The sequence below is a fragment of the Pseudopodoces humilis genome, chromosome 1, assembly GCF_049639895.1.
Source record: "Pseudopodoces humilis isolate 2021_Gansu_Grassland_sample_001 chromosome 1, ASM4963989v1, whole genome shotgun sequence".
NCBI classification, from domain to species: Eukaryota; Metazoa; Chordata; class Aves; order Passeriformes; family Paridae; genus Pseudopodoces; species Pseudopodoces humilis.
This window is the reverse complement of record NC_142200.1, coordinates 89,950,950-89,970,506: the sequence shown is the minus strand read 5'-3', so window position 1 is coordinate 89,970,506 and position 19,557 is coordinate 89,950,950. Positions and strand designations below refer to the sequence as shown.

The following is a 19,557-nucleotide window of genomic DNA, read 5'->3' as shown; positions in this document are numbered from 1 at the left end:
AATTAATGAACTTGAGTGATGGTGTTGGTCCTCTTGGCCTCCACAGGGAAAATTAATTTTTAGGGAGAGAATTTTGAGGTGCTTGGAACATAAACACTTTGTTTAAGTGGGACTGTGGAAAGATTTTACTTGTGGTTGTTTTAAAAGGCTATTTTTTGCTTCAGTTTATTAGTATCAATAATACTAGTTAATTAACTTTGAATTAATTCTTGGTAAATTATTTTTTTTTTCAAATTTGCTTGGGACTTAACATGGCAATTTCCCCCTGTCCCAGGAAATGAAGCGGCGCCGTATAGCTAAACCATTTTCAATGGAAAAGTTGCTTTATCAGATTGCAACAGCAGAAGCAAAAAAAGAAAATGGACCGACTCTGAGTACAATATCATCGCTCCTTGGAGAGCTCAGGTAACGAATTGGGGGCTTGCTTACCTCTTTTGTTTTCATTGACAGACTCCAGAGGTGGATGACGTAAGTAACCCCTTCAGACACCCTACTTATCCAAGCAAAAGCCCAGCAGATGTACCTAAAGACAGGCACACATAGAAGAAGCAGCTTCCTTGGCTGTAGCTGATGTGACAGTGCCCACGGTTAGGATGTCTTAACTCTTAAGAATTCCCTACTTTAGACACCTTAAAAAAACTGAAACTGCACTTTGCACTGGGTTTTTGTTAATTCTTGGTGCTGAGAGTTCCTGATGCATTATGTGAGCTATGTGGTGCCAAGTGGTCAAACACTTTCCTTGAGTTTTTCGACCTCTTGGCATTAGTAGTCACTGTAAATCTATGTCTGTAATGGATTTTGCACCAGGAACCCTTGTCTTCAGTATCAAGACTCTTGTATTACAGGTGCAAAAGGTCCTTTTAATACAGGAAGTTGTCTTGGCTTTAAATAGTGAGTAAGAGAGCAGTCGTGCATGCATGGTAACACATCTGGTGTTAGAACTCCAACGTTCCAAAGAGTAAAAGCTTCACACTCCTTTTTCTCTCCAGTATTAAGGACAGATGTTCAGGGTTTCTATTAAGATAGGTGAGAAAAGAAAATCTAATGTTGCCTGGCTTCCTGTGTAATGATCTTCTCTTTTGTTCCCTACCATGTAGTTGCTACCTATCTTTCAAGTTTGTGACAACTGATACTCGAGATGTCAAGAAAGTTTTGATGAATGGAGTCTACAAACTGTATTTAACTAACTAGCATGTTCATTTGGAAAATTTCCAGTGACATATTGAAGGGGAAAACAGCCCATGTGTTGTTTAGTGTTCAGAAAGAAATGAAAAGAGGTGTGCTGACTGTTTTACCTGCAGGTGGCTCCCCTATGGGAATAACCACTTTCAAGTGCCTTTTTTTTCCCCTTGAAGAGGAAGTCTGCAAGTACGAAAGGCAAAACAAATGTTGGTGCTTGCTCTTAGACCATCACATCGACCTTTATCAGAGTGGTTCTCAAACTTGTTCTTATGCATAGGTTGGAATTCACTGGAGGACATGGATCCTTCCTGTGGCTGCTTATAGGAAACAAAAGCCCAAACAACAAAATCTAAAAACTTGGAACACTGTACCATATTTTTTTTTCTTTGTTTTGTTTTCCTTGTTTGTTGTGTCTCTTGCTGCCTCTTCTCCTGATCTGCCTTTGTTGCTCAGTTTGCCCGTGCCATTTGCTTAGCTTGGCTCTCCACTCATCTTCAGCTGTGTCTGGTGGTGCACTTTTTTATCCTCCCCTTCCATCTGCTCAGCTCACTCCACACTTGCTGTCTTCCACTCAGCTCCAACCCAACCTGCTCTCCTAAAGCTGTAGAGTTCAGCACAGGAGGTATTGTCCGCCTTAGAGATGCAGTGGGTGAAGGGCAACCGGAGGGCTCGGTGGTTGTCCTTAATTGACATCTCCTTCTTTCTCCCTGGGTGTACAGCAACATCTTCGTCTTTTGGCACAACCACTTGCCCTGCTCCCCCTTTCCTGCCTGAAGCACCTTATGGCAGCAGGTCCTTGGTTCATCTCTGCCTCCTGATGAAGGGGCTGTTACTCCTGACAGCAACGGCTCCTCTTCCTCAAGGTGGCTTTTGGCAACTTCAGGAATGACAGTCATGTTAGCCACAGCTCCCGACTCTCCACATGGCTCGAGCAACCATCGATCTCCAGAAGTCCTCGGCAGTCCCCACTTCTCCTCTGTGGAGCAGTTTGAGAACCATTGGCTTGATACAGTGGTCGCTGTTAAAATCCGGAGATAGCTTTTGCAATTAGGCAGCGTTTCCCAGGCGCCGGCTGTGCCTGCCGTGCTTAGGGAATGGCACCAGCCTCCGACAACACTCAGGGCTTTACTGTGTGGAGCTCAGGTTTCAGTAATGAGCGTGGTAAAGGGGTGACTGTGTGTGGCTCTGTAGTGGCTGGAGGCAGTGCCAGTGTCTAATTGTGCCCCCGTTCACAGGGACACGGAGCTGAGGCAGCGGCGGCAGCTGTACGAGGCCGGTCTCCACTCCTCGGCGCGCTATGGCAGCCACGACAGCAGCAGCACCGGCGTGGATGGCAAGAAAAAGCCTCGAAAGTGGTTGCAGTTAGAAACGTCAGAGAGGAGGTGTCAGATCTGTCAGCACCTCTGCTATCTTTCCATGGTGGGTACAACCCCTGGCCATTCCTGGGGTACTATCCCCCTTCTCTAGCATTCCAGGGATCTATAGGCATTTGAGAGACATGGCCACAGAGCCATGTCCTGCACTCCATGCAAGACACAAAGGTGTTGATACAGCTTTTACTGCCTTGGCCAGAAGACCATAGTGGCAGCTGGCTTCCCAGCCTGCCAGAAGGGATGAACCAATGCCCTCAGACACCTGTGAGATGTTTGCACTGCACTAGGAGGGCTAACAAAGACACTTGCAGGTTGCCAGCAGCAGTAAGTTGTGGCAGACTAGGTCTCAGGATGAGCTACAGCTCAGACATGCCATGAGCCTCAGGCATGCAGCCACAGCCCGAGATGAGACAATGTCTCTGCAAGCCAAATTGCAAGGGAGATGTATCCTATCCATCAAGCTATTTGCCAGCCTGTCCAAAAATTGCCCATAAACTTTCTCTCTTTTAAGAGGGAATTGCCTACTGGCTTTTGAAGGTGTGCTGACCACTGCGGTGACGCTTCCAGGCTAAGAGCTGTATGCAGAACCCCTACAAACACAGCAACGTCATTAAAGATACCAGAAGCCCCTCCCACTACCTTATATACCACTTACTCCCCAGAACAGGTATTGAAATAAACATAATGCAGTGCATGTAAGTCCATACTTAGTCCTCTTGGTTTGGGAGTTCTTTTTCTCTGTCATCTTTTGGGGATTTTTTTGGTTATAGATATTAGGTTTTTAAGGGAAATTAAATGTAACTGCATATAATCAGATGTAGCTGTTTTCCTCCCTAGGACAGAATATGCTAAGTTTATACATGTCTTTAGATTACTTTTTAAGTAGAATTAGTTTGAAGTAACCTTAAAATAAGTTTATTTGAAAAAAACCCAAATGCTAACCAGAACCGCTTAATTCTGGTCCATTTGCTCTGGAGTAAGTTTAATCATGGGAAGGGTTTTTCCATGTCACTCTTTTACAGTAGTTGTAATAACAACTAATATAAATAATATACAGTAAAAAAAAAACCAACTTGGTTATTAAATTCCAAGCTGAGTGTACATGTCTGGCAAGCAGCCAGCTGAGCAAATATGACCTCTGCTGAACAAGACAGTAGTTGAGGATCCTGTGGCTAAGCTGATTACATCCTTCAAGACAGCATTTTAAGTAATGGGAAACTACTGCTTTCAGGAGATCTTTAGGACTACATAGGAGATGCTAATAAATGCATGTACTATGCTTTATAGTATATAAATTTATATATTAAATATAAACTATAATGATTTAACCCTCATTACTACTGGTGGGTTTTTTTCTTTTTTGTTTGTTTTTTAAAATTATATATATTTGCCAACATTAGCACTCTAAAAGAGATAGGTTCTTTCTACTTATTACACATCCTGAGTGATTTCACAATGTGCTTTACATCTCCTTCCACTACTTTGCAGTAAAATCCAGGTGTAGTAATTCAGGCCATGATTGAATACTGTGTGAAGAACATAGCTATGGTTTGGAGTTTAACTGCACTCTTTTCCCTCCACCTCTGCTCTTTTATGTAGGTTGTACAGGAGAATGAAAATGTTGTCTTCTGCTTGGAGTGTGCCCTGAGGCACGTGGAGAAGCAGAAGTCGTGCCGGGGGCTGAAGATGATGTACCGCTATGATGAGGTGAGCGTGACACCGCCTGGGGCTGGGTACCCAACATTTGTGAGGACGCTTAACTCCGCCTTTGTCCTACTGAGGCCTCAGGAAAATGGTCTTGGGTTTGGGGGTTGTTTTGGATTTGTTTTTGATGTGGGAAGAATTTGCTCTATTATGATTTAAGTTAAAAGAAAAACAGCTAAGGGAACATGATGATACAGATGAAACCTGAAGCATAAATTGCATGAGTATGTGCCACAGAATGTAAGAAGCCACTTAATGCTTTGAGATGGAACATGAGCCTTTGTTTTCACTGGTTATGTTATGGTAACTTCTGTACTTTGGAGTACCTTCCCTCTGTTGGTAACTGGAAGTTCAGCAGACTTATTCCAGTCCAGCATGAGCATCCTTTAGGACAGACTTGCAGCACATGCAGATGAGAGGTGCAGTAGTGGCTCCAAGCAAATGTGGTGATAAATAATCCCAGAACTCAAGATGGGGATTTAGGATTGTGCCTGGGTTCTGGGCTGAGGCTCCATGTCTTTACCTGTGAGGGGACTCTGCCCCAAAAGTAAATAGCAGAGCAGTGGGAGAAATGACATGTTAGCTCTTGGAAAGCAGCACTGGGTACAAGCAGCTTTTTAAGATGGGCTTCCCAGCATTTCTGAGCACTCCAGTGCTGTCCTGTTTAAGTGACTGAAGGAAGAACAGATGCTAACTTGTGTTTTGTTTTTCCTGCTTCCTGAACAGGAACAAATAATCAGTCTTGTCAATCAAATCTGTGGAAAAGTATCTGGTAAAAATGGCAGCATTGAGAACTGTATCAGCAAGCCTACACCAAAAAGAGGACCTCGTAAGAGAGCGACAGTGGACGTGCCATCATCTAGGCTTTCATCCTCCAGTTCATCCAAAAGTGCTTCAAGTTAATCCTGAAGATGCCAACACTCTCATTTTGTCAATTTATATATATTTTTTGTAATTATTATACCATAGTTTGGAGTACTTGCTGTAGAATACAAGCTGTCTTTGCACTAGCTCTAAAGAAGATTTTCTTCTGGTTTTAGAGAACTAATTTTGTTTTAGCATTAAACTGTTGGAATTTTTTTTTTTTTTGTACTTAGAATAGATAGATACAGCAGTCTGATTTTTTTAAACTGCCGTATGTTCACTGTTTTAAAACCGGCAAGGGGCTGATAAAATATTAATTTGTATTGTCCCTATGGCTGAAAAAATAAAAAAGCCTTTTTGGTAACTGTGATAAAAAGGCTTTTAACCCATTTTTTGAATAGGTTAAAGTTTGATGTGTTTTATAATTTGTTCTCCAGTCATGTGAGCAGATTTTTCTAGAGAGAAAAGGGATAGGAGACAAAAACTTGAAAGAAATTGCTTTACTTTGGCTGTCTTTTATTCTGTCACAGCAAGATAAGTTTTGTAATTTTTTAAATTGGAGAATACACACTTTCTTTGGGAGGTTATGGCAGCTGAAGATGGACTTTGTTTCCTAACTGTAGGCAAAAGGAGGAGATTTGGAGTATGTTCTCTTTTACCAGCACATCACTATGCATCTGTTTTGAGGGGGAAAAATGAAAACTTTAAAAAAACTTAAAAAAAAAAAAAACTTTAAAAAAAGAAAAAAAAAAGAGGAAAAAAGACTGCCTGCCTTGAGGAGTTATGTGAGGGAAAACTGTGCCTGATTTCATTAGGAAATCCATTCTGTTATTTTTTGGTGCTGTTGGCTACTTTATCAAAAACCCTTCAATAGCATCCTTTAAAAAAAAAAAAAAAAGACAAAAAAAGAAAAAAGTGATTGAAGCCATAAGTGCTTCTTTTGTCATAGACGTGCAATCTTTCTAACATTCCATTTCCATTCCACTGCTGTTTTTCACACCTTTACACAGTCAAGCATTAATTTTTGTTTTGAATTTGTTTCATTATATGATCACATTTAGAGCCACTAGCAAGTCTGCATATTTCTTTTGAATGTGAAAATGCATTTGCTTTCATCTTGTCTGTTTTTTCTCTTCATGTTGTAACAAAAAAAAATCACACCTTTTGTACATATGCCTGTAAATTTTTTTAAATACTTGAGCCTTTTCTTGGGGTGGGGGGAGGGATGGCAAAGAGACAAGATGAAGAAAAGCCTTACGTTTCACTTTCTTCATCGGTTGGATTGGATGCTTACAGGGTTTTTCTTGTAACATTTATAAGTGCTGCTTACATCACTGAACAACAACAAAAAATAATAATGGAGTAGCTGTTGCCCTTTTCTGGTTGTGTGTACAGTATGTGTGGAATAAAAAAGGGAAAATGTTTTCACAAACTGTTTTGTTTCGTAATTGAATTCAACAATACCGTAGCTACCCATATTGCACTGAGCTTGCCAGTGGTGACTGTCAGGAAAGTCCTATAATACAATTTGTTGGTTGTTGTTGCAGAAGACTGAACTGTTTTGGAATATTTAACAATAACATAAACAGAGTCAAGTGTTTTCAAATGTGGTTGTCTGGTTTTTATGGCCTTGCTGTGTACTTTTCCCTCTTGACAGTAAACTTCTGACTATGGCTTACAGTTTGACATTTAATTTATTAGCGCTGCTCTGCTCTCTTTCCTTGTAAGGGAAGACTTCATGTTGTTTATTGCCAGTTTTTTGTTTACTTTCCAGGTTTGTACTACGAGGTTTAATAAAAAAAACAAAACTTTTTTGGACATTTTGTCTGTCTTCTGGAAAGCAAGAGAGTAAAGAAAGCTCCTTCAAGATAAATTTCTTTCAACAGCTGCCTTGTTGAATAGTAAATCTCTAATTGTAGGTAGGGAGCTTCCAGCTTTCATTTCCCAGACAGGGGTCAGGGAACGCTTTATCAGCTAACAGGAGAATCCTTAAGGAAACTGGCCCACTGCCCAGCTGGCAAGCAGCAAGGAGATACCTCTTTCCCAGCCTTTGGCTTTGTCAGGGCTGGTCTTTGGAATAAATCTACATCACAGCTCATCCTTTTACTTACGCTATTTCTGATTACATTCCTTCCCTCTGTGCAGAAAGAGCAGGAGCCAGGAGCCTTCTCAAAGGAGAGCAGATCCCTGAAAATAGAGCATGAGACTTGACAAGCAACAGGCGTTAGACATGGTCAGACCTCGAGTTCAGAGAAATGACTGCAGAAAAAAACAGGAATGAGATGATGCCTACAGGTCCTGAGGTTTCTAAAATACACGCACTTAATTAATTATTAGGTTTATCTCCCTAGTGTAGTCAGATGTTATCATGGAAAAGCACATTACATTGGTGCTTCTAATAACCATTCTTTTTTCCTGAGTTAGGGGCTCCTCTGTTCACTCTGTCATGGATAAAATACCTGGGTAATCAAGTAAAAGACATGGTTGGGATAGAAATTCTTTATTTTATCATCTTGTAAGAGGAGTAAGTACACAATGCTAAGATACCTGCTCCACAAGGAGTGCAACATTTCCATATGCCTCTCTCCTCCTTCTCGGGTTCTTATTTTTTCCTTAACACCTATAACTAAGTTGGTCCTGAATAAGAAGTGTGAGAACAGTAGACACTGCTGCATTAGTAGACAAAGGCAGGAGGCAGACAGTAGGTAGTAAAGAGTAGAAAATAACTTTTCATTTTGGTTTGAATCCTAAATCTTCAGTTGCAGCAGCTGAAAACATGCAAGGAACAATTTGGGTTCAGTATTACACATCAACTCTTAAGTACTTCCAATCAGCCATTTAAAGGTTAGTGGTCAAAGTAACTTCTACCTTTCCCCTTAAATTCTCTTATACATAGTATATACAACAGTTTTACTGCTCCCCTGAGCCCCAAGACTACTGTTAAAGTGTGTGTGCTTTAGGCGTAATTTTTTTCTTTAAAAACCAACCTCCACATGACTGGCAATTTTGTAAAAAGGCAGTATTACTAAGTAAAAAGATCTGGCTGTTATGCTTGGTTAGCAAATTGTTACACAGGCAAGCTCTTCATTCACTTGTTCATTCATTCAGAAGTCATTCTTAAAGGATATGGTTTTAAGATTCAAATAGTTTGAGAGTCACTTTCATCACTGCCATCTGAAGCACCCTTTCTCTCAGTTACAGCAGCAAGGGCAGTGTCCACTTGAACCTCCTCTTCGTCAGACTGAACCACAGGGGACTCTCCTTCGCTCGCGTCCTGGCTGGCAGAGTCGGTGCAGGTCGAGGACAGGGAACAGAGTTTCTGCCGTAACTCAGACTGGCTCGGCACCTGGAGACTGATCTCATTCACGTAGGTGTTGGAGTCGGGCCCTGAGAGGTGGGAAAAAAACAACAGTCAAGCTCTGGCTCAGCAAGGGGATTGAGAAGTCAATAGATTATCAGCTCAGCGCTGGTTAAGGAGTCACTTTCAGGTTGCTTTCCCTCTTTTGCAAGGCATCAAGAGGAAAAGCCCCCCCAGTAAACTCAATGCAACAGAGCTACACAGATTGGAAATCTGAAGCCAAACAAACAACGAGGAAGCAGGAAATGACATAATCAGTTTTAATGAAGATGCAAAAGCAAAGCAAATACAATTCAGCATGAAAGCAGTCCTTCGGTACAGCTATACCACAGCTCAAGTGCACAGGAGAGGGATTTTAAGATTCTGCATCCTCCATATCCTGTGCAAAAAAGACTTGTAAGGAAGTTCAGTGTAACACTGTTTGCTTGCAGTTTGAGTTCAGGTTTCAAAATTAGATTTTCTTCCCTGAATGGCTGCTGACAGCAAAAAAGTTAAAATGAGGAAACACCTAAACTTTCAATGTGATCTGCCAAAGAAAACCCTTTTTTCCTTCTCTCCTTTACCTAAAAAAGTGTTTCTCCATAGTCGGAGCACCCAGCTTCATCTGGTAACTTTAGTGAGAAAATTCTCTTTAAAAATTCACTAAGAAGTTTTTTAGAAGGGTCAGAGGGATATGAGCACACCTTACCTCTGCTCAACTGTTTGCAAAGCAGTTCAAACCACGTTATCTATGCCTGCTCCTCGAATACCTGAGTTATATTTTAACACTAGAAATTTTGGAAAACCTGCCTTACATGGTATACACCAGCACACATCAGATCAATTGACTCAACACAGAGGAGTTTTCAGGAGTGATAGAGCTTACTCAATTTTGCACTTTAACTCACTGTCATGAAATGTTGGAAAGCCAATGTCCACAAGCTGGCAATGTTTATAGCAAGGCAAATTTGAAAATATTTCAATGTCTTGAGCTGATTCTCATTTTTACTAGTTATTTTAATAACTTACCTGTATTTTGTGGTGTTCAGCCCAATTGTCAAACAAACCTTGCCTTGTCAACCCTTTGCTTTGACAGCAAAATGAAGAGTTACCTTTTAAGTCATCTCATTTTTCTAAGAATAAAGATTATTGCATATTTGGGTTGATGCTGGGGTGCCAGGTTCTTAAAGCAAGTACAAAAATCCCTTAATCAGAGGGAAATAAAATGTTGGGAACCACAAGAGCAAGATTCATGAGACTTACAGTGCAGTAAGGTTGCAGTGCTGGAACATTATTAAAGCACAGATACATTATATTGCAGTATGTCCACATATAGACACTGTACATATATGCTGCAATATTTAGATTACAGTATAAAACAAAGAATGTATTTTTTTCAAAAGCTAATGCATTTATCTACTTGGTTAAAAAAGTAGTTTCTACACTTCCTTAGATAATCCAGCTGACATTGTTTGCTATTAAGACATGAAGCTTCTTGGTCCAACATCTTTGCCAAACAGCCAGCAAGGGGAAAACAGTCCTAGATTCTGCAATTACTGGCAAGCTCAAATGATGATCAGCTTTAATAATGCACAAAGTGGATGCATATGCAAAACCACCCATCTCAATTCAGTTTTTGCAATGAAACACAAAAATCTAAACTTCTAGTAGTCAAATGTGCCTTGACCATTTACCACAAGCTTTTCATGTTCACAGCAGGTGTTAATCACCTTTACACAGGGAGTACTATAAGTTCTTCCATAAAAATATTTCAATCTGTATTTTCAGAAGAAATCAAAAGGACCTTTAAAGGAACTTCATCATCTCCTGCAAGAAAAATAATTTTGGCTCTTTTGAGGAAAGGCATTTTAGCACTTAAGTTTTTAACTAGGAAAACACTTCCATGGCAGATGAAAGATCCAGTATTGAGATACTAATTCTCAGTGTATATGTAAACTGCTGGGTTGAACCTTGTCTCTCAGTATCTCTCACCGAAGATCTTGCATTATACAACTGGTCCAAATTTGAAAAGCAACGTTCTGGACAAATTCTAAGCAATCAGTATGGAAAATAAAAGCCTAATTACTGCAAGATTTCTGTTGATGTTTGCCAAAACATCCTCTATTAACTCTATATTGGGAAAAACACCCCTCAAGCCAGTATGTAACACAACACCCAGTCAGACTGTGATAAACACAACAGGGAGCTGCAGTAAGAAAAATGAGATTGTCTGGAAATACCACATAGTTTTGCAGCAGCTCCCTTGTACAGCAACTAAATGCTAATGTTCTGAGAAGCACTAAGGAAGAACAGTCACTCTGCACCAAGTGTGATGTTTTATGGGATAGCATCACCCATTACAAATGAGAGCAGTTCAGGTGGTTTATCACTGTCTCTAAGCAGGCTGTCACTACAAGTACCATACCCAGCATGGGAGACAGCACATTATTGTCTTCGCTTCCTGAGTTTAAAAAGACGTCGAGTGCTTCCTGGTCAGACATGTCCATTAGGTCCATCTGCTCCAGCATGTCCACATTCACCTCCATGGAAGACATACTTCCAATCGGTTCTGCAGGAGAAACAGCGCAATGAGCGAACTGACAATCAGCTACAGGAGATCATTACCTACCAAGGCTCCAGAGGCTGCTGTAATTGTCTGCATTGGCAATAATTAAACTTAGGAATGGAAGGAGCCCAACCACAGGAGCTGCTCAGCAGCAACCTCAGCCCAAATCCAAGAGCACTCTGTGCAATCTTTGTTGTGAAACTAACACCCATTACTGCTTTTGTAAACCAAAACATTTTTAGCAGCGGTATTTATAGCAATAACCTCAGAAATAAGCTGAGATGGGACTCAGGCACTAAGATTGAAACTTTCCATTTTGGAACACTCCTTTTCAATTTTCTCAACCAAAACTCTTCTTAGAGCAAAACAAACACATTTAAGCACACAGTCAGTAAATGTCAATATACAAGGGACTTAGAAATTCAGAAACCAGGATTAATGTTAACAGAGAGCAGCTGTTCTCTCAGTTAATCTAAGAAAATACAGTAGTCTGTAAAACCCAGGCTCGTGCTCAGTATCTTCTCTCAGCATGGATATTTCACATCATTAATCACTCGAGCAAATTACTTCTTACTGTCAATACTGACAATTTTCAAGGGAAGTAAATACTTGGATGAGCATCTTCCTTGAAGAGCAAAACATGCCAACAGGAAACAAGTAAGTTCAGGGCCACTCAGACTGAAGTCCAGCTGCTGCATAGTACTGAATTGTGGCAATGAGCAGTTTACTTGTTTATCTAAATTTAAACAATTACATTATTGAAAGCCTTCATAGGTGAACTGAGATGAAATTCTGTAATTTGATTGGGGGATTTTTTGTTTTTCAAATATCCTATAGCTCTGCAATTTTACATGTACTGCAGGTTCAAATCTTCCATTAAAACAGTTTATTTGATACACTTGGGTTCCACATTATCCTAAAAAGCTGAAGTTCCAAATTTTAGGCACCCAACACTCTAACAGAGCTGTGTCCAGTACCAGCCCACGACAATGTCCATGTTTAGTCTAAAAGACAATATACTACAGAAAGCAGGAGACTCAAACTGAGTTCCTCCCCTGACCATTAATTTAGATTTACATATCCCACCTCTCCTTAGCCACTCATGCAGAGCATCTTGCAGATGAGTATTTATAGCACTCATGCAGAGAAATGGAAAGCTTGGATTGTATTCCCCGCTCTGACATTACAAATGATAGCAGAACTGCACTTGGAGCAGGGACAGAATATCTACATTTTTTTCTGCCATATGAATGCATAATTGCCCACTGGCTTCCTTCCTGGTCCAACAATCCCTGCATTTTGGCCTAACAGATGGAAACCTCCCACACAGAATTCCCTGTAATCTCTGGAATTCTTGTGCTTTAACCAGTCTGGAGATGCCAGACTTGTGTCATTTCATAGTAAGGAGGGCACTTCATGTGACCTCCTGTGTCCTGATCACACCCAGTGGGAATAGCTGCCACCTGGGAACTGCTCAGAAATGCAGAGCTTTCCTCTGCGCTGTTTTCTGAGGCATCTCCTTGCCAAATGACAATCCCAGGCCTTGGAACTCCAGTGAACAAAGCAGCTGTCTCCATCCATATTTTTTACACAGATGCACTCTTCAGCTGCAGAGAAAAATGCTGTTCCAGATCCAGTTCAGAGCTCTGCATTTCCTCTGACAAGGAGCAGAGTGTGACTAATCTTCTAAGGTATCCAGTATCCATGGGACAAAAAGTTTGTTTAAAAGGCTTATCTGAAGTTCCAGTTCTGAGGAAGAATTTGGACATTTTTGCTGTGCTTCCCTCTGTAAGCACTGCTGACTCTGCCCACTCAACAATGCTCTCCAAGTTGTGAGTTTGTGCAAAAGGTATTTTACAACTTGCCTCTCCTCTCTGCTATCTGCAAGTATCCTGTGGAAAGGTATTGCTCCATATCCTGCTGGAAGGCTTCCTCAAAGAACTTCTGGCGCTCCTTTAGCTTCATCTGCTGGTTGTGCTCCATGTCCAAAACCTTCTGTGCATGTTCAGCATCGAGTTCAGCTGAGCAAAAAACAAACAGACAAATCAAATATTGCAGGTGTATCCCCCCACTCAGAATTTAAAACCTACAGAACCAGTTCAACAAATTCTGACAGACTGTTACTACAGGCTGTTAACACAGTCTGCAATAGAAGGAGGTCTCTGTGCTTTGCAACCGTTATTTTAAAGGACAGGAGTACCATATTAGGCAGCATAACTTTCACATGAAAGTGACGTCATAACTATTTATCTTGAGGCAAGGTGCTAATTTCCTGAGCTGTATAAACAGGAACACCTGAGAGCACTGTCCATCAACATCTCAGATTTCAGAATTCTGCCAAAAAACCTCAGGCAATGATGCTTCTGCAGTCACATGCACCTACTGCACACAAAAGCACTTTCCATTTGAATATTGCTGCATATTTCCACCACATTGCAAGTGGCAAGATACATATATGTACTTATATGTACATACATATAAATACACATTATATAATGTGTGTGTGGGTGTGTGGGGGTGTGTGCCTGAGATTCTGGCTTTGCCAACCTCCAGACAGAATGGAACAATTCCTTGAAGAATGCTACATGTACAAAGGAAAATTTTAGAAATATTAGACAAAGGAAATATTAGACAGAATTAGGAAATGTGAGACAGAATATCATTAGAGGAACTCCTTCCCCTCTGTTTTAATCTGCACTGGACAGAGGAGAAAAGAATTGTGCTGTTTATTGCAGAATAACATCTTCTAGAATAAAAATATGTAGTTGCTATTGCTAAGTACTGACTGCAGCCAGACTGTTAGAATATGCTTCAGAAAAATTGCTTTTTAGGAGGAATATATAACCTGGAACCCTTTTCCCAGAGTTCTCTGTTCACTCTTCTGGTCTCATGAATGCTCTGCTTACAATAAAAAAGGAATTTTCCAGCTGAGCTACTGATGGAAGGGATGGGGGTGGTAAGAAGAGCTGCTGGTCTGTTCTGTTCTGCCCATTAGGGAAAGCTCCAACAAATACCACTGGGTGAAAAATGTCCAAGTTTTCACATGCCAGACAGACACAGCTGGAATATGGCATCCACATGGATAAATGCTGAGGGAGCATAAGGTTTTCTAGGACAAGCATTGTGTCAGTTTTCCAGGAAACATGTTATGTTAATGATATTCTACAACATGGGCATTCATTAAAAGCACTTCCTATTATGGAGATTATTGCTCAAATGCAGAACATGTTTTATTAAAGCAGGCAAAACATCAGAGAGCAATTAATTCACTCTGTTGCCTGCATCAAGGTCACAGATCATACACAGAAGCAACTGAACTGTGGTAGATGCCAAAAGAAGCCAGGAAACTGGACTGACACACCAGATATTCATTAAAACATCAGTAAATAAGCAAAAATCTTTCTTAAGGAGATTTCAGAAGTAAAACGTCAGTGTATACAAAGGAAAGCGTATTCCCTGCAGGCAACATGTCTTTATTATCAGTTACACTGTGGTGTACGATGACTCTGTGTCCCCTGGAGCAACTCCTTTACTGCAGTCCTGGATGATGAGCAATTATTAATAACATTGTATATGATGCAGAAATGCTATTCAATTGTAATAATAAAAGCCAGCGGCTCTCACTGACAATGGGAATTTTCTGTCTCTCCCATAATATATTCTGACAGTTTTGCACTCTAGATTGGTAATTCAGGATATTTTTAACCCCAAACCAGAGATGGCATCCAAGTGACATGAGACTGATACAATCTCTTTATTGACATTGAACTCTTTGTTTTTAACTTTTGACTGAAATGTTCTGAAAACTGTTGAAATTGTCACTGGCCAGAGCTGAATGGCAACAGCTGCCTGCTGTGCTGGCATGTTCCACAGGAAACTGTAAACACATGAGCTGAAGAGTTGTCATGGACTTGTTCTCCAAAGTCAGAGAGAGAGTTAACATCTAGAACCTTGCTGCACAATTTCACGCCCTGCCAGGTGTAGTAAGAGGTGCTTGGCTAAACAAAACCAAACTGCTGCATTTGGGGTTTCTGTTTGTTGTCAGAAATGCTTAGGATATGGGGGGGAAGCCAACAGTCAAACATGTAACCAAAGAAAACAGGTGTACTGTTTCGTTCACACAGCTACTCAGAATTACATTTTCCATAAGCCAAGTGTAGTTTATAAAACACTGAATAGAGACAGAACCAAAGGAGTTCCAATAAAGACAAAAGTATCATCCATATGCCATCATACACTGCTCATATGAATTTCTCCCAGGATGCAAACTGAGACTTGGCACACTCAAAATACTATTTTATTTTTCATTTCACCCTAAAATTGTACTTTTCAATTAGCAATGGCACCTATTTCTCTATCACACTGCTGTTCATTAAAAAGAAAAAAAGACAGACTACACAGAAAATGCTAATGCACAATTAGACACAGACATACAGGAGTTGCCACGATCACCCAAATAAAAGATGACTAATTCCCCACCAGCTATGACTTTTAAGAGAACAGACACTAAAAGCAGGCAAATTTTTTCCTAAAAGAATGAACACTTGAGCGCTGAGGCAAAGCCCTCTGCACCACACCCAGGAACAGCCCCACAGCTCATCTGGCTCACCTCGGAGTACAACCCACAGTCTGACTCCCCTGCCCCGTATCTTCAGTGTTTGAACCAGACACCAGGAGAATCCAAACTCCAAAGGAACAAATGACAACAGCTTGTAACTATCCACCTCAAGTGTAGAGGACACCACTTCCTGATACCACTCCTAGGCCTGGCTGACCCTTCCCACAAATAAAATTCTGCTGCAGTACCTGAAGTTTCTATCCAAGCAACAAAGTGACCATCTCATGCTTTAATCTAAAATATTTTCCAGCTATGCACAACAGATTTCCCAAATAAGCTGGAAGAATGACTGAAAAAAATAGAAAAAAAATTTTAAAAAAAATCAACAACTGAAAACACTGGCTGTTTACATGGCTAGCTCATCCCTTAGACCCAGCATGAAAGACGTCAGGTTGGATGGATGTCCAACCATGGACAGATGGATGACCTTTTGGTGCTTTCATACACAACCATTTTACTTCCCTTCAATTAATTTATTATGTAACTTTATATCTCATGTGAAGTAGAACCCATAAATGCATCTGGTCTAAAGAGAGAAAGACACAGAGAACACAATAAAAATGCCCCTTTTTCCTTCCTCTACAATTCATTTGCTTTCTGTAGACTCATCCAATCAGACCATAAAATGCATGCACACATTCTTTGTGTGCTTTTTTGCTTTTGCTACAGATATCAAAGTTTCAAGCAGCCCTTCACTGAACTCACTGCTGGCTTTTGATGCTCCTCCTGTGCTGGCAGAGTCTGAAACTGGACACGGCACAAAGACACGCTGGGTAGAGGGTAACCCCTTCCCTTGAACTCCTGGCCACGTTCCCGTTCACACGGCCTAGGGTGCTGTGACTTCCCTGCTGCCAGATGTGCTGCAGGCTGGCACTCAGCTCACTGCCCTGGGACCCCCAGGGCTTTTCCACGGAGCCGGGGTCATCTCCAAGCTCTGTGCCAGAGCCCTCTCTCTCCTCCTCTGGGACAGAGCTGTGGCCTCTGGTCCCAGCCCCCAGGCAGGGAATGACCCACGAAGCACCACCCTCGCAGACCCAGCCAGTGATTTGTCCACCTTGCTGCCCATCCATCCAGACTGTAACATCATCATCACTTGGCTGTGGGAACATGGTGTGAGATTGTCAAAACCTATCAGTGGGCTGGCTACTCACCAAACAACCAAAATCCTTCAAAAATCAGAACAATAAAATCATGAAAGCAGACAATAGAAGGCAGACAGCCAAGCAGCTTTTTGAGTGCATTATGACTTAGCAACTTATAATGCAAACTGCCTCGTTACAGACCTTTTCAACTAAAAATATCAAAGCAAGACAAGACACCGGGGAGTGCTTCAAAGGATGCAGTTTCCCTCAAAAATGTTTAAATTATTCTTGACATAATTTAGAATACATGTTGATGCTATAAAGGAAGATGTGCAGAGCACTCTTGCACTATAGTTTGCTGACAGGTAGGGAGAGTGTGTTGGCAAAACTTGGGGGAAAAAATGTAGCATAAGTGATCTAGTGCAGAGTCCCTTCTTCCACAGAAGAGTGAAAGGAAAACAAGTGAAAACTAAAAGTCCTAGGTGTTTTTAAACTCTTATTTAATAGTCTCTTCACAAAGCAATTTGTATTTATTAAAGATATATTGAAATAATTACAATCAAAAAAATTAAGTCCTGATTCACTAGAATGTGAAGTCAGGATTTTGCCCAATGACAGAAAGATCATCTGTGTTTGAAAAAAATAAACACTGTTCCAGATGAGATTTACTGTCTGACAACTCTCAAAAACCTGCATTTCCATGAAGTAATGTTTTACTCAAATGAAGATTATCAAAAAAATCTGTCATTAAAAATGGCAGTACATACTTCTTGATAATATCTAACTAGGGTTTTTATAGATTGCATCAGAGTATGAAAACTCCAAGTAGCCCACAAACAAATATAGTCAAGGAGAAAAGCAGAGGTTTTACCAGTGCAGAGAGATTATTTTTCACATTTCCCAGCACGCAGTTTCATCAGGTTGGCTTACCTTAAAAATTGTCTTTAAACAAAAAAAACCCACAAACAGCACACACAAAAAAACCCAAACCCAAAAAAACCCCCAAAAAACCCCAAAGAAAGAGCTTACTTCAAATCCTTGGAATACAAAGGACAAGTTTAAATAAATATCACAACAAACCACAGAAAATAGGTGCCTGTGTACACCAGGATTCCAGTTAATTCCAGTTATTAACACAGCACCTGGAGGAAGAGGCAGCTTCTGACCAATGTGACAGGAAACAGCTTGAGAATATGTTTCCACAGAACCCCAAACTTTATCTGGCTATCAGGAAATCATCATAGTTAAGAGACACTAAAAATATGCTCCACCAAAGAGCAAATGCGCAAATGGAGTTCTAAAAATGTAAATACATCTAGGATTAAAAAAAAAAAAAAAAAGAAAATAACATTTGTGATTAAAAATACGCCGGGCTGAGGGGACTGCTCTGCAGGGTGGCCCACAGCATCATAATAGAGTCTCATTTTAGAACTAGAATTGCTGTGGTTCAGAAAAAATTTTTACCTAGTTCATTTGTCACTAAAAACATCCCAAAGCCTGAGTGCATTTGCCTATTTCACAAATTTTTTTTAAAATTAAGGACATATTTTAATACCTGCAAATGTAGTAAGCATTACTACAACTTTAGAATAGTTTTAATTAGTTTTAACTATAGTCAAAATTACCATGAATATACTGTTCTATGGCAGATTAAGGGTGGGGTTTTTCCACACTTGCTTCATGTCAAATCATGGAAATGTTACAGCAAAAGCTTTGGAGGGGGATTCTCTCCTTCAGGAACATGCCTGACTGCCCCTGGGTTAACAAGTCTGCAGTTTACCATCTTCCTGGTTCAATGCTCTTCATGGTCACTGATGTTCAATGACAGTATGTGTCTTTCTAGAAGACAGAATTTAGCAACGTGACTTCAGTGGGATGTGAGTATCACAAGCCTTCCTCAGCTTACACCAGGACAGGCTCTGTTAGCAAGAGGGTCTTCTACCTCCCTGATTTATCCTTTAGTTAGATTCCTACCCAAGTAAAAGAGAACAAAAAGCTGAACCTCCTTAGGGCAGAAAGTAACAAAAAAAAAAAAAAAAGAAAAAGGACAAAAAAAAAAAAAAAGAAAAGGCAAGTATCTGAGTTCACACACTTGATTCCTGCCTCCCTATAAACCCACCATTTAGAGGATATAAGAACAACAATTCAGTTAGTGAGCTGCAAAATTTGTATTTCCACTATAAATAAACCTGACAATGTCATATGTACTTTCAGTACATATAAGTTTATTTGTGAAGATGATCTGGTGGTAAAATTTAGCCACACACTTCCGAAAAATCCCACTATTACAGAAATTGTACCTGAAAACAACTTAAATGATACAGCACAATTCTACTGTCATGAAGTCCAGTATTTAATGCATATGCTCTCCAATTACTGTTTTTTCAGTCTTACCTCAAAAAATACTAATTTTCAAATGGAAATACTAATCGATAGCAAACCTAAACCCAAAGTACCTAGAATACAAACCACGGCACTGCAGTATTCTATTCGTGTTTCCAAAGGTCCATGAAACTGTCCCAAATCAGATTAATAATATCCCATCGCCCAGGTACAAATTGATCTATTGAACAATTTAATGACCATTTTCCATTACAAAAAGATAACCACTCTTGCTTTGGAATTAGAAGGTTTTCAAAGACAGGCAAGTAGTTTCTGCTACTACAAGAATAGTGCCAATCTTAACCTTTGCACAGCTGTGAGGTATTTGCCTTCTAGATCAAATTATGTGCATGTGCAGACACGTAAATTAATGATGAGATACTGTTCTGCTGTCACAACACATTGTGCACAGGTTGAAAACACAGGTTCCACTGCATGGCAAATCAGTT

General features: G+C 40.3%; 2 protein-coding genes across 4 annotated transcripts in view; one reads left to right on the top strand and one right to left on the bottom strand.

Moving 5' to 3' along the window:
- JARID2 (jumonji and AT-rich interaction domain containing 2) overlaps positions 1 to 6,555 on the top strand; it is a 209,137-nt gene extending 202,582 nt beyond the window's left edge. For 2 of the 3 annotated variants that reach the window (XM_005525263.3, XM_088058457.1), the window contains exons 15-18: positions 275 to 405; positions 2,418 to 2,601; positions 4,155 to 4,262; positions 4,986 to 6,555. In XM_005525263.3, coding sequence (XP_005525320.1) covers positions 275 to 405; positions 2,418 to 2,601; positions 4,155 to 4,262; positions 4,986 to 5,162 — 600 coding nt within the window. In that variant the 3' untranslated portion in view covers positions 5,163 to 6,555. Of the gene's footprint in view, positions 1 to 274; positions 406 to 2,417; positions 2,602 to 3,066; positions 3,185 to 4,154; positions 4,263 to 4,985 lie in introns of those variants that run through there. The other variant, XM_088058453.1, reaches the window with a different exon arrangement.
- A 1,052-nt stretch (positions 6,556 to 7,607) lies between these two features.
- Positions 7,608 to 19,557, bottom strand: part of DTNBP1 (dystrobrevin binding protein 1) — a 62,719-nt gene continuing 50,769 nt past the window's right edge. The window contains exons 8-10 of the mRNA XM_005525264.2: positions 12,892 to 13,047; positions 10,886 to 11,029; positions 7,608 to 8,510 (exon numbers count right to left, since the gene is read on the bottom strand). Of these exons, the coding sequence (XP_005525321.1) occupies positions 8,263 to 8,510; positions 10,886 to 11,029; positions 12,892 to 13,047 (548 nt within the window). The 3' untranslated portion in view covers positions 7,608 to 8,262. The remainder of the gene's footprint in view (positions 8,511 to 10,885; positions 11,030 to 12,891; positions 13,048 to 19,557) is intronic.